The sequence below is a fragment of the Lissotriton vulgaris genome, unplaced genomic scaffold, assembly GCF_964263255.1.
Source record: "Lissotriton vulgaris unplaced genomic scaffold, aLisVul1.2 SCAFFOLD_1565, whole genome shotgun sequence".
Lineage (NCBI taxonomy): Eukaryota > Metazoa > Chordata > Amphibia > Caudata > Salamandridae > Lissotriton > Lissotriton vulgaris.
The window spans coordinates 489,233-501,003 of record NW_028251420.1 but is presented as its reverse complement, the minus strand read 5'-3'; the positions used below and the strand labels follow the sequence as shown (position 1 = coordinate 501,003).

Here is an 11,771-nt window from a genome sequence, read left to right as displayed (position 1 = left end):
TCACTTTGTACCATGCCAAGCAACCCTTATGATGATGGTTGTAATTCAACCATGTAGACCAGTTATCCTAGTGGTAACGTGGACAAAGCAGTCTTAGGCTGAACTCTGAAAGGCATGTGAAGCCAGCTGTTATACCATACACAACCCCCTTGAATACCAAATGAAAGGGACACCACACAGATATATATTGAAAATATATATTAATTTATTAACTATAAAATCCCCTGGACTCTTTATGAGCACAGAAGCACAAGCGTTAAATCACAAGACAGTTTAAAATACACAAAAGTTGCACAATATGGATGAGCCCTAGGGGCCACCTAAACCATATACTAAGAAAGTGGTATAAGAGATACCAATAGGAAAGGGAACAGGCCTAGGGACTTGGGAATCGCTGGAGCTATTCGAGACTGGCAATGATTAAGTCGGGAAAGGCCCACGGGACTCGGGTGCAGTGTTCAAAGTGCACGCACTTTCCAATGCAAAGTTTATGGTGCGTAAAAAGTACTAAGTTAGAAAGCTAGGAACCTTCCGAGTGACCTAGGGAGCTGAAACTTAAAACACAGGCCCTTGAGATGTGTACCAGTGCAGGAGCACCGGCGGAGCTGAGTTACCTCACCCACAGGAAGCGGGTGCACAGGGTCGAAGTAGTGTCGGGTTTCGTCACGCTGGTCGATGGTGCTTGGAGCTGAAGATGCTGCAGGCGGCTCGAGGTGAAGAGTTCCGGGGGATCCAAGGGTGGATCTGTAGTTGTGAAGACCTGAAAGCAGAGGGGACAGTGTTCAAAGTCACTAGCCAGTGACTACCGTGGAACCAGATTGGAACCAGGCCATGTCGGGTGCAAACAGGCGTTGTTGGGTAGCTTCTCTCTGCAGCCACGTAGACACCCGGGGTCGAGGACGTCCAGGAGTCAATCACGAGCTGTCCCACGCAGGCTTTTCGCTGTTGGCGGTGTCGGCGACCTGATCGGAGCAAACAGGCCTTGGCAAATGCAAGCCACGCAGAAGTTGAAAGATGCTTAACACTCGGACCAACAAGGTCAGAGCGAGTGCTCCTTTTTACAGGAGCTTGGGTAGGTCTGGAGCAACCAGACCTGCTGTATAAATCATTGGTTTGGTCGCCAAGATGGCCGCTGACCACGTGGCTAGTGGCCGGGATGGTGCGTCGAGTGGCACAATGCAAAAGGGCCCCACGCAGATCGTGGAGATGCTGGAGGGCTGATCTTCAGTGCAAGGGCTGCTCGGTGGTGGGGGTTCTCAGTCCCCAAAGCACAACGTCGAGGATGCCTCAGAAGCTGCGCAGTCAGCTTTTCAAGTTTCTTCCAAGAGGTCCGGTCCCACGTCACTCGGTGCCTCCACAGGTCCCTTCTTAGCAGGGACTGTGGATCGGGCTTTGAGAGGTCTGGGAGTCTGGTTTTTGTTGGGCTCTGGGCTCAGGCTCCGGCGGGAGGCGGCGGCAAAGCAGACGTCGAGTTGCTGGTTGGTACCTGTGTTCACAGGGTGGCCACTCCTAGGCCACAAGGGAGATTCTTCTTCAGTCTTATGTGCAGCAGAATGTCGAAGTCCAGTCGTCTTCTTAGTTTTAAGTTGATTCAGGATGATCTGCTGTGCAATGGCACTGCTCCCACTCTTATTCCCAATCTGAGGGGTGGATCACCTACTAGGTCCCTCCTCTGGGAGGAACCAGGAAGGGGGGTGGTTACACCCCCTTTCCTTTGTCCAGTTCCGCGCCAAGCCTGGGTCTGGAAAGTCCCAGGACCGGTTTGGACTGGCCTATGCACGGGGACACCTTGTGTGCCCCGGGCATGTCTGATTCTATTCAGCCCTGTCCTACCCAATACACAAAACCCTGTCTGGGGTGGTGCTCGCACCTCCCAAGGCAGGAAACCCTTTGTCCAGGCCACCATCTGCCGAGTTTCGGTCAGCAGCAGGAGGCCAGACTCGTGTCTGTGGTGGCAGCATCCATTTTGTGATGCTGAGGCTCTGGTTAACTTTAACCGGGGTTTAAGGCTACACACATGTCGTGTCCCTCTAGAAGGATGGAATGCTATCCCCGTCGCCAGAACTGGCGAGGGGATAGTATTCCAATTCGTATGACACCTTACTCGACATGTTTTGATAAAGCCAAACCAAAGATAGCATTTAACCGCGAGGATTATAATGCACTTAAGAGTATATGGTATGGCAATATCCCGGAACAGCTTAGGGAGTGGTTCCCGACAGCTGCAGACAGGCTCAGCTCATGCTAGAGCACCATCTCACATATTTCCAAGCACTCTGCCTCCAGGATTGATGAGGCCTTCCATAGGAGTGGCTGATAGGAACATATGTGTCCAGTTTAGGGTTAGGCACAGGCATACCGTACCTAAGCAAGAGGTGATTACACCAACTTACCCCAGCTGAGTGATCAGCCAGGTGTGTCAAATATGGAGGCAAGGCCAGGGGTGGCACAATACATGCTGCAGCCCCTGGTAGGCCTTGGATACACCTATGCCCTGGGTACCTAGGGTACACTACTACAGGGGCTCATAAGGTGAACCAGTTCCAATTCGTAATGCACCTAAAGTGCATTGGCAGTAATTTAGAGAGAGAACAGCAGGCTGTGGGTCTGATTAGCAGGCCCACAGCCACATTAAGTCAGAAACCAGTGAAGCAAAAAGCAAAAATTTGGGGTGACCATAGGATAGCAGACCCTACTCTCCTACACCGCCTCACACTCTACACACCCACCCGCCAGTTTCGATCCGCCAGCCTCGCCCTCGCCTCTGTCCCACGAATCCGCAGAACCACCACCGGAGGAAGATCCTTCTCCTACCTGGCTGCCAAGACATGGAACTCCCTCCCCACCCACCTTCGGCTGACCCAGGACCATCTCTCCTTCAGGAAGCAACTCAAGACCTGGCTGTTCAAGCAGTAGCGTCTCCTCCTCCTCCCAGTGCCTTGAGACCCTAGCGGGTGAGTAGCGCGCTTTACAAATTTTGTTGATTGATTGATTGATTGATTAATTGATTGGTTGATTTCCACCAAGCTCAAATTTCTCTGAGATCTTTTCTTCAGACGCTGCTTGCATTTCAATGGTTTTTTTTATATATAAAAGACAGGAGGCCTGGCAAGAAAATATATTTTAACCTAACTCCTGTTAAGGTGCTTAAAGTTTAATTTCTGGTACTGTATTTTTTTAAATCAACAAATAAGCTTCAAACTTTTCAATTAAGTTCACTTACCAGAGTGGAGACATAACGTCTCTCTCAAGTAGGGCAATACACCCATCCAGGAAGAGGAATCTTCAGTTCCAGGCTTGTCTCTTGGACAGGTGTAGTCCTGTCCACCAGCTCCTCCTCGTTTGTTATGTTGGTCACACTGGATCACTGCTGTGGGGGAAAAAGAAGAGGGACTGATTTAAAGAGAGAGAGAGAGAGAAGGTGAGAGACAGAGATTAAATAAGAGGACTCAGAAGAAAGAGAGCTACAGGCAAAGAGTCAAAAAAGGAAAAAGAAATGTGAGGACAAGAGAGCCAGAGGGAGAAGCTGAATAGAGAGAGAGAGACAGACAGAGACAGAGAAAGAGACAAAGAGTTGAGAGGAAGACTAGGATAGCATGAAAAACACAGAGCAAGATAAAGGGAACAGAGAGAGAGAAGAGGGAATTAGTGAAATGCAGATGGAGAGAAAGAAACAGTAGAAATAGAAAGAGGAAGCAAGAGAAAGAGAAAGAGGGGTACAGGCAGAAATAGATCAAGCAATGGAGATATGGAGGGGGAAGTGGAAGAGAGTGTGAGTAATAGTGAAAAAGAGGTAAGGAAAAAGAAAGTATGTAAAATATTACTCTTGTAGTATTATTCCATTATAAATCCCATTACTCATAAACACTTTTGTAAATCAGCCATAATGTGTTCTTTGAATCCTGGTTATATTGTCCATAGGCACAAGGTGGGAAAGGATAGAAAAACAATGACTGAGAGGAATAGAAAAAAGAAGAGAGAAGTAGAAGAAACTGGTGGGAGAAAAAGAGTGGCGGAGAACTAGAGACAGAATGTAAAAAAAGGAAGCCCGAGACAGTGAAGGAAATGGATAAAGAAAGCCTGAGATAGAGATAGTGAGAAGGAGGAGGAAGAGTGAAAGAGATGAAGATGGAGGAATCAAGAAAGGAGAAAGGGAAAGAGAGAGGGAAATAGACAAAATGAGTGAAAAACGGTTATAGGCGCTACCAGCCCCTGCTCTGGCACGAAACTGGACGAAACTGGACAAAGGACATGGGTGTAACCACCCCTCTGTCCTGACCCTCCTATAGGTGGGTCCCCAGAGTCTGTCCCACCCCTTCCTTCGGTATAAAATAGGAACCCCTGAATACAGAACTTTAGATATTACCTGGAGGAAACTCTGCTACAGAAACCAAGTACTTTGACGATCTACACTGCGCTAGATGACTGAAGAATCTCCCTTTGAGTAAAGTAGTTACTCCCCTGCTTGGCAGGCACCAAAGACGCATCTGACCGGTCTGCATCTCCAAAGCTCCTGAGGACTCTGAAGAACTATGCAGTACAGGAGGTGAGTTCCTGTGGTCTCTGAGGTCGATCAGTGCCCACAAGAAGTCTAAGGCCCGTATCCCTCCCCGAGACCGTGCAACCCGAACCCCTGGGCACCACAATGATTTGCAGAAGCATCAGCTTTGAGGCAACCTCCTAGGCTGAGTTTTGGGTTACTTGTAGCCCTGACCCTGATCAGCAATTCCATTGAAGATTGCCGGCCTGCACTCCACAAGTGTTCCGTGAACCAGCCCTTTCTGTTTCCACTCAAGGTCAATTTGCGATCCCTGGTCTGTTGACCTGTGGGTCCCTGAGAAGGAATCCTTAAACTACAGTGAGCTTTCCTGGTTGTTTCAGACGTGCCCTGACTCTCCATTGCTTGGGTAGTCCCCAGGACCTTGATTGTCCGCACAGAAGCATCTTTACTCTTCCTGCGTCCGTTGCTGTTGCCAAGGTTTGTTGTTCAATCCAAGCACCGACACCCCAGCGCTCGACATCCTTCGTGGGACAGCTCGCATCTGGATCCTGGTGTTAGTCAATATCTCTTGGTCCCCGTGGCTGCAGAGTCAAGCTTCTCTTCTTCATACCTGAAGCACCCAACAGCGTTGAGCATTCGCCTATAGTGCCCCTGGTCACTGGCAAGTGTCCTAGACTCTGTCCTCTCTGATTTCAGGTTCTTCCCATCTCCGATCCAGGCTAGGTTCGCACCAGACACTTCTCCTCTTCCTAGCAGCAGCACTTCTTTGCACGACGCCATTGAAATCAACGAGCGTTTCCGACACCACTTGACCCCTATGCACCCAGCTCCTCTGGGTTAGGTAACACAATAATTATTATATAAAATTTATAACGCTCTCAGTTACCCAGGGGCATCCCGGCACTGGGTAACGCCAGCAGAATAACTCCGCTACTGTCAAGGGTGCTGGCCTTAGAACTTTCCTAGTTCTAAAGGGTTTGCTTAGAGTCCCCTCCTCAGTGTCCTTATTCTTAAATTTTCCAACCGCAACTTTCGGTTGTGTTTACACTGCATGTGTCCCCCATGGGTCTCCTGTGTCACTACCTTGGGTGGTTCTGTGGGGTCCCAGCGAGTCTACGTGCTCTAGGCAATGTGTCTAGTCAAGTCGTGGTCCTTATACCACTTGCTTAGTATATGGTTCAGTCCCCCCCCCCCCCCGGGCCTATCGTGTATTGTGCTTATTACTGTGTATCTAGTGAGTGTAAATTGTGTGCTTTGACCTCTAATCTCATAAAGAGATTAGTAGGGACTGTTTAGAAATAAATACATATATTTTATATATATACCTGCAGTGGATCTCCTTTCATTTGGTCATTCAAGAGATTATAGACTGGTAAAACAAGCGGCTTTACATTTCTTCATGACTTAGCCTGAAGGCTGCTCTCCACAACTACCACTAGGATAGCTTTCTTCAAAGGTTGTCTTTAACCTATCATCAATAAGGGTCGGTTGGACTGGTGCAAGATGCCCACTTTAATTAGTGAACAACATATACCAGACCAACTTCTATCAGAGAAGACCGGTCCAGGTGCTCCATGCCACCAGGAGTGCTGTGAAGATGTCCGGCTTAAAACACTGGATTCATACCCCTCTTTGTAAAAAGGCACCTCTACTGTTGCCCTACGACAAGTGGGTGAGTGACGGAGTCGGCGACTCTAAGTTTAAGAAAGTGCCCCTCTTTTTTCCCTTCTCGGATGCCTGGTTGACATGGGCACAAACAGAGGGAGAAAATAACACAGTGTTGAATGAGGCAGTGCTCCCTTAGGTCAAGGCGATCCAGGAGCCCCTTTCTACTGGCCCATCCGTGCTTGAGCCACAGCCCATTTGCCCTTCTGAGTTTGAGCCCCTTTTTGTTGATCCCTCTGTGCCTGGAGTGGCTAGGTTCAATTTGCATCCCAGACGGAGGAACAGTGCACCAAAGGAGAAGTCAGATTAGTAGGGATGGACTGCGAGGATAAAGAATATGGTGTACCTTGCCTGTGGTACCAGCTGTAGTTTCGGGACTGGTGCATTGTTCAGACATACAACATGAACAATCAATCAATCAATCAATCAATACATTTTTAGAGTGCGCTACTCACTCGTGAGGGTCTCAAGGCGCTGAAGGGAGGGGGGGGGGTGCCGCTATTGCTCAAATAACCAGGACTTGAGGTGTTTCCTGAAGGTGAGATGGTCCTGGGTCAGTCGTAGGTGTGCAGGGAGGGAGTTCCATGTCTTGGCTGCCAGGTAGGAGAACGATCTTCCTCCGGTGGTGGTTCTGTGACTCCGTGGGACGGTGGCGAGGGCAAGGCTGGTGGAGCGGAGCTGGCGGGTGGGGGTGTAGAACGAGAGGCGGTTGTTGAGGTATTCGGGGCCCAAGTTGTGGAGCGCTTTGTGTGCATGGGTAAGCAGCCTGAATGTGATCCTCTTGCTGACGGGGAGCCAGTGCAGGTTTCTCAGGTGGGCGGATAAGTGGCTGTGGCGAGGGATGTCAAGGATGAGTCGCGCGGAGGCGTTCTGTATGTGTTGCAGGCGTTTATGAAGTTTGGCTGTGGTTCCTGCATGTAGGGCGTTCCCATAGTCCAGCCGGCTGGTGACGATGGGCTGGGTGACCGTCTTTCTGGTTTCGGTGGGGATCCACCGGAAGATCTTTCGGAGCATGCACAGGGTGTTGAAACATGAGGACGAGACTGCGTTGACTTGCTTGGTTATCATGAAGGAGGAGTCCAGGATGAATCCCAGGTTGCGTGCGTGGTCCATGGGTGTCGGTGCGGTGCCCAGCATCGTGGGCCACCAGAGGTTGTCCCAGGCGGATGGGGATTGTCCGTGGATGAGGACCTCTGTCTTGTCCGAGTTGAGCTTCAGATGGCTTTGATTCATCCATTCTGCGACATCTTTCATTCCGTCCTGGAAGTTGGCTTTGGCGGTCAGAGGGTCTTTGGTGAGGGAGAGTATCAGTTGGGTGTCGTCGGCGTAGGAGATGATGTTGATGCTGTGTTTGCATGCGATGGTGGCAAGGGGGCTCATGTAGATATTGAAGAGGGTTGGGTTGAGTGAGGAGCCCTGGGGTACGCCGCAGATGATCTTGGTGGCCTCGGAGCGGAAGGGAGGGAGGCGGACTCTCTGGGTTCTGTCGGAGAAGAATGATGTGATCCAGTCCAGGGCCTTTCCTTGGATCCCAGTGTTGTAGAGGTGGCTTATTAGGGTGCGGTGGCAGATGGTATCAAAGGCTGCCGAGAGGTCCAGGAGGATGAGAGCGGCTGTCTCTCCGTTGTCAATCAGGGTCCTGATGTCATCAGTGGCTGCGATAAGGGCGGTCTCGGTGCTGTGGTTGGCTCGAAATCCAGACTGAGATGGGTCGAGCGAGTTGTTTTCTTCGAGGAATGCAGTCAGCTGTTTATTAATGGTCTTCAAGATGACTTTAGCCGTGAAGGGGAGAAGAGAGATGGGGTGGAAGTTCTTGAGGTCTTTGGGGTCCGCTGTTGGCTGTTGGTTTCTTCAGAAGGGCGTTGATTTCTGCGTGTTTCCTGCTTCCAGAGAAGGTGGCTGACGTGAAGGAGCTGTTAATGATGTTCCGGACGTGGGGTGTGATGATGGTGTCGGCTTTGTTGAAGATATGATGAGGGCATGGGTCAGAGGGGGAGCCGGAGTGGATGGTGTTCATGACGCGGGTGATGTCTTCAGTGCTGACGGGGCTCCATGCGCTGAGGCTGGTGGTGGGGGTCGTTGGTTTGTTGGTTGGAGGCGGAGTCTGGGGTCCAAAGCTGTCGTGTATATCTGCGATCTTGCGGTGGAAGAATGTGGCGAGGGAGTTGCAGAGGTCTTGCGACGGTGTGATGTAGTTGTTGCTGGCGCTGGGGTTGGATAGCTCTTTGACGATGCTGAAGAGTTCCTTGCTGTTGTGGGGGTTGATGTCCAGCCGCTCTTTGAACGATGTCCTTTTGGTGGTGCGGATCATCTGGTGGCATTCGCGGGTGGTGCTCTTGAGGGCTGTCATGTTTTCTGATGTCCGTTTGTGGGGCCAAGCTTTTTCGAGGGTTCGGCATGATTTCTTTGTGTTTTTGAGGGCATCTGTGAACTATGTGGTTTTTCTGTTGCTCGTCTTACCTGGGGGTTTCTTCAGATGAGCGAGGTTGTCAGAGCAGTTGGTGATCCACTGTGCGAGATTGTGTGCTGCTTCGTTGGTGTCGGGGGTGTTGACAGGTTGATTCTGGCTCAGCGATGTGGTCAGCTGGTCTGTGGTGACTTTGCTCCAGCATCTGCGGGGGATCTGTAGCGTCTGGTGGTAGGAGGTGGTCTTCTTGAAGGTGAAGTGGATGAAGCTGTGGTCGGACCATTGTGGTCTGGTGGAGTGGCTGAAGGAGACGCGGTTGCTGGCGCAGAAGATGGGGTCGAGCGCGCGGCCGGCGAGGTGGGTGGGCGTGCCCACCAGTTGCTTGAGTCCGAGGTTGGCGAGGTTGTCCAGCAGATTGGTGGTGTTGTTGTCGTTGTTTTTCTCTAGGTGGAAGTTCAGGTCCCCTAGGAGGATGCACTCTGGTGAGGCTAGGGCGTGTGGGCTGATGAAGTCGGCGATGGTTTCACTGAATTGTGTCCGTGAGCCCGGCGGTGGAGAGTGTGTCTTCGGCATTAGTCGTGATGCTGATGGTGTTTCTGTAGATGATGGCGATTCCTCCTCCAGTTTTGTTGACGCGGTCCTTCCGGGTGATTTTGTAGCCGTCCCGGATGGCTATGGCGATGTCGGGGACGGAGGAGGCTTTCATCCAGGTTCCCGTGAGGAAGGCGTCGTCTGGTGCTGTAGTATCAAGGAGTTCCCAGAGTTCGACGGCGTGCTTGTGGACGGAGCGGGTGTTGCGGAGGATGCACTTGAGGTGGTTGTTGTTGTCGTTGCTGTGTTTGGTGGGCGGGGTGCAGGTTCAGAGGCAGGTGAATTTTCAGGCTTGGCAGGTGAAGGGTCCATGGGTGCGCCTCGGGGTGGCACGGTGGCAGGCGGCAGGTCGTCCGGTGTTGAGTGCGATGAGGGTGGCGGTGTCGTATCTCAGTCGGGTACCCAGGCATCGGCTGGGGCCAGTGGTTCTGGCGCTGGGCGCGGTCCATGCGCGGACGGGCACAGACGGGCTTGCCTTAGGCGCGCCTTCAGCATGCCAGGCGCACGGCCGCTGCGCAGCCTCCATATGAGGGGGGTGGGAGGGAGGATCGGGCGGCGACTGGCAAAGCGGGTCGCAGGGACGCAGCGGCGGGAAAAAGTGGCACAGGAAGAAAGAAGGGGGGAAAGGACACAGTGGCAATGCAGAGGAAGGGGGCACGGAAGGCAAAGGGGCACAAAGGGTACAACGGTCTAGAAAATACAATACAATACCAATACAAACAATACAGACTCAAGGGCAGCAGGAGAACGAGGGATAGAGGATACGTTTGGTGTTCTTCCCTTGAGAGAGGTGCACTATTCAGAGCGATGTGGGATCCCGTAGCCCCATCGAAAAGTGTTCAATAGCCCCACCATTGAGGCTCTGACGGACGCTGGGAACCCTTGCCCATTTCCTGTTTCATTGTGATTAGCCCCATTACATCTCTCTTGCTCCAATTACTATTCATCCCTTTGGTAGGAAAATAGCTAATGAAGAGCAGCTAAAAATAGCATGGACCCGAAAAAGAAAGATCATGTGTGTTATTGTTGCTATTCTGTTGAAGAGCATTCTCGGTGAGATTTTGTGAGTGTTAGAGAATGCTTGTAGTGTACCCCCTCCCCATGAAAATGGTAAGAGTTTTTCCCAGAAAAGAGGCAAGAGAATGGTTCTGTTTTTTTTTTTAATTTTTTTTTTTTCAGGTTGCAAACACACAGATATTAACACAATTACTTGTTACATATATCATCACAACACAACAACATTGCCATATTATAAAAGTTTACACAAATGAATATATATATTTGTTTTGGATCCATTGTTGTACTGGAGCCCAAATTTTCATCCCTAATTGTCTCTTCTTCCTTCCCTTAGTTGCATATATAGCCGATTCAAAATTAAACTTTGCTAAAAAGCGGGCTCTCCACATAGAGAACGATGGTGGAACTCAATTAATCCATTCCTGAGTTATGCATGCTCGATATTTGGCTAATATAATGAAGATCAAATGTTGTTGTTCAATTGTTAATGTATCTGATGATAGTCCAAATAAAATCAGTTCTGGTGTAAGAGTTATCAATGTTCCTATAATTCTTTCAATGAGAAGTTGTAATTGTTGAATAAGCCCATGTAAATTGATGCATGAGAAAAACATATGTATTGAATCTGCCCCCATATGCGTACACATGTTGCACATTATACCTGTCGTACCCCCCCATTTCATGATCTTTTCCGGAGTATGGTAAAGGTTAAACATTGCCATATAGTGCTGAGTTCTTGATCGTCCTGTAATCAAAATATTATTAGCCATTATAATTGATTCCTTCAACATCAAATCATCTACACTCAGCTTTTCTTCCCATTTATGCTGAATCCCAGAAAGATCATCTGATAGATAAGTCATAAGAAGTTTATAATAGTATCCTATTTTTCTTTTAACAAACAGACTCTCAATCAACAAGATCGATTTTAACCCTTGATAATCATTGAGCATTAATGAATTTAAAAAAACTAGATAACTGTAGATATTTAAAGTAGTCTTGTGAAGGAATTTTACATTTCTGTTGTAGGTCGGAAAAGGATACTACAGTATTTGAATTAGCCGAGTATAAATCACTCAAATAATATACACCACTATTATTCAACCTTTTCATCACCACGTCTCTAAATATGGGAGGAAAGCAGTGTGGAGAATTTAAGGGAGTGTATCTTGTAATCTTTGAAATCCCCACCAATTTTTTAATAGTTCTCCATGCTTTAAAAGCTGCTGATTTGATCTTAAATTTTGTTTTTTGTAGTAGCTTGGTTCTATTATTCTTAGAAATTGATTATTAGTATCCACTCCTAGAACTAATTCATAGATCGAGGGAGAGTGTGCATTTGAAATGGGAGTTTTTTTGCCCACAATTAATGGTGCAATGCACGGAAATATTGTAGCGAGATAATAAAATAGTAAATGTGGAACAGACCATCCCCCTCTATCCCTTGGCAGTATCATTTTTTTATATGCCCTTCTAATACCCTTGTACCCCCATAAAAATCTTCCTGACATTCTTTCAAGATGTTTGAAATATTCAAGCGGGAATTCCAAAGGAATTGTTCTAAATAAATATATACATTTTGGCAATATT

General features: G+C 48.9%; 1 protein-coding gene across 1 annotated transcript in view; it reads right to left on the bottom strand.

Moving 5' to 3' along the window:
- Positions 1–3,215: 3,215 nt before the first annotated feature.
- Positions 3,216–11,771, bottom strand: part of LOC147662888 (uncharacterized) — a 137,001-nt gene continuing 128,445 nt past the window's right edge. The window contains exon 7 of the mRNA XM_086950821.1: positions 3,216–3,370. Within this exon, the coding sequence (XP_086806947.1) occupies positions 3,216–3,370 (155 nt within the window). The remainder of the gene's footprint in view (positions 3,371–11,771) is intronic.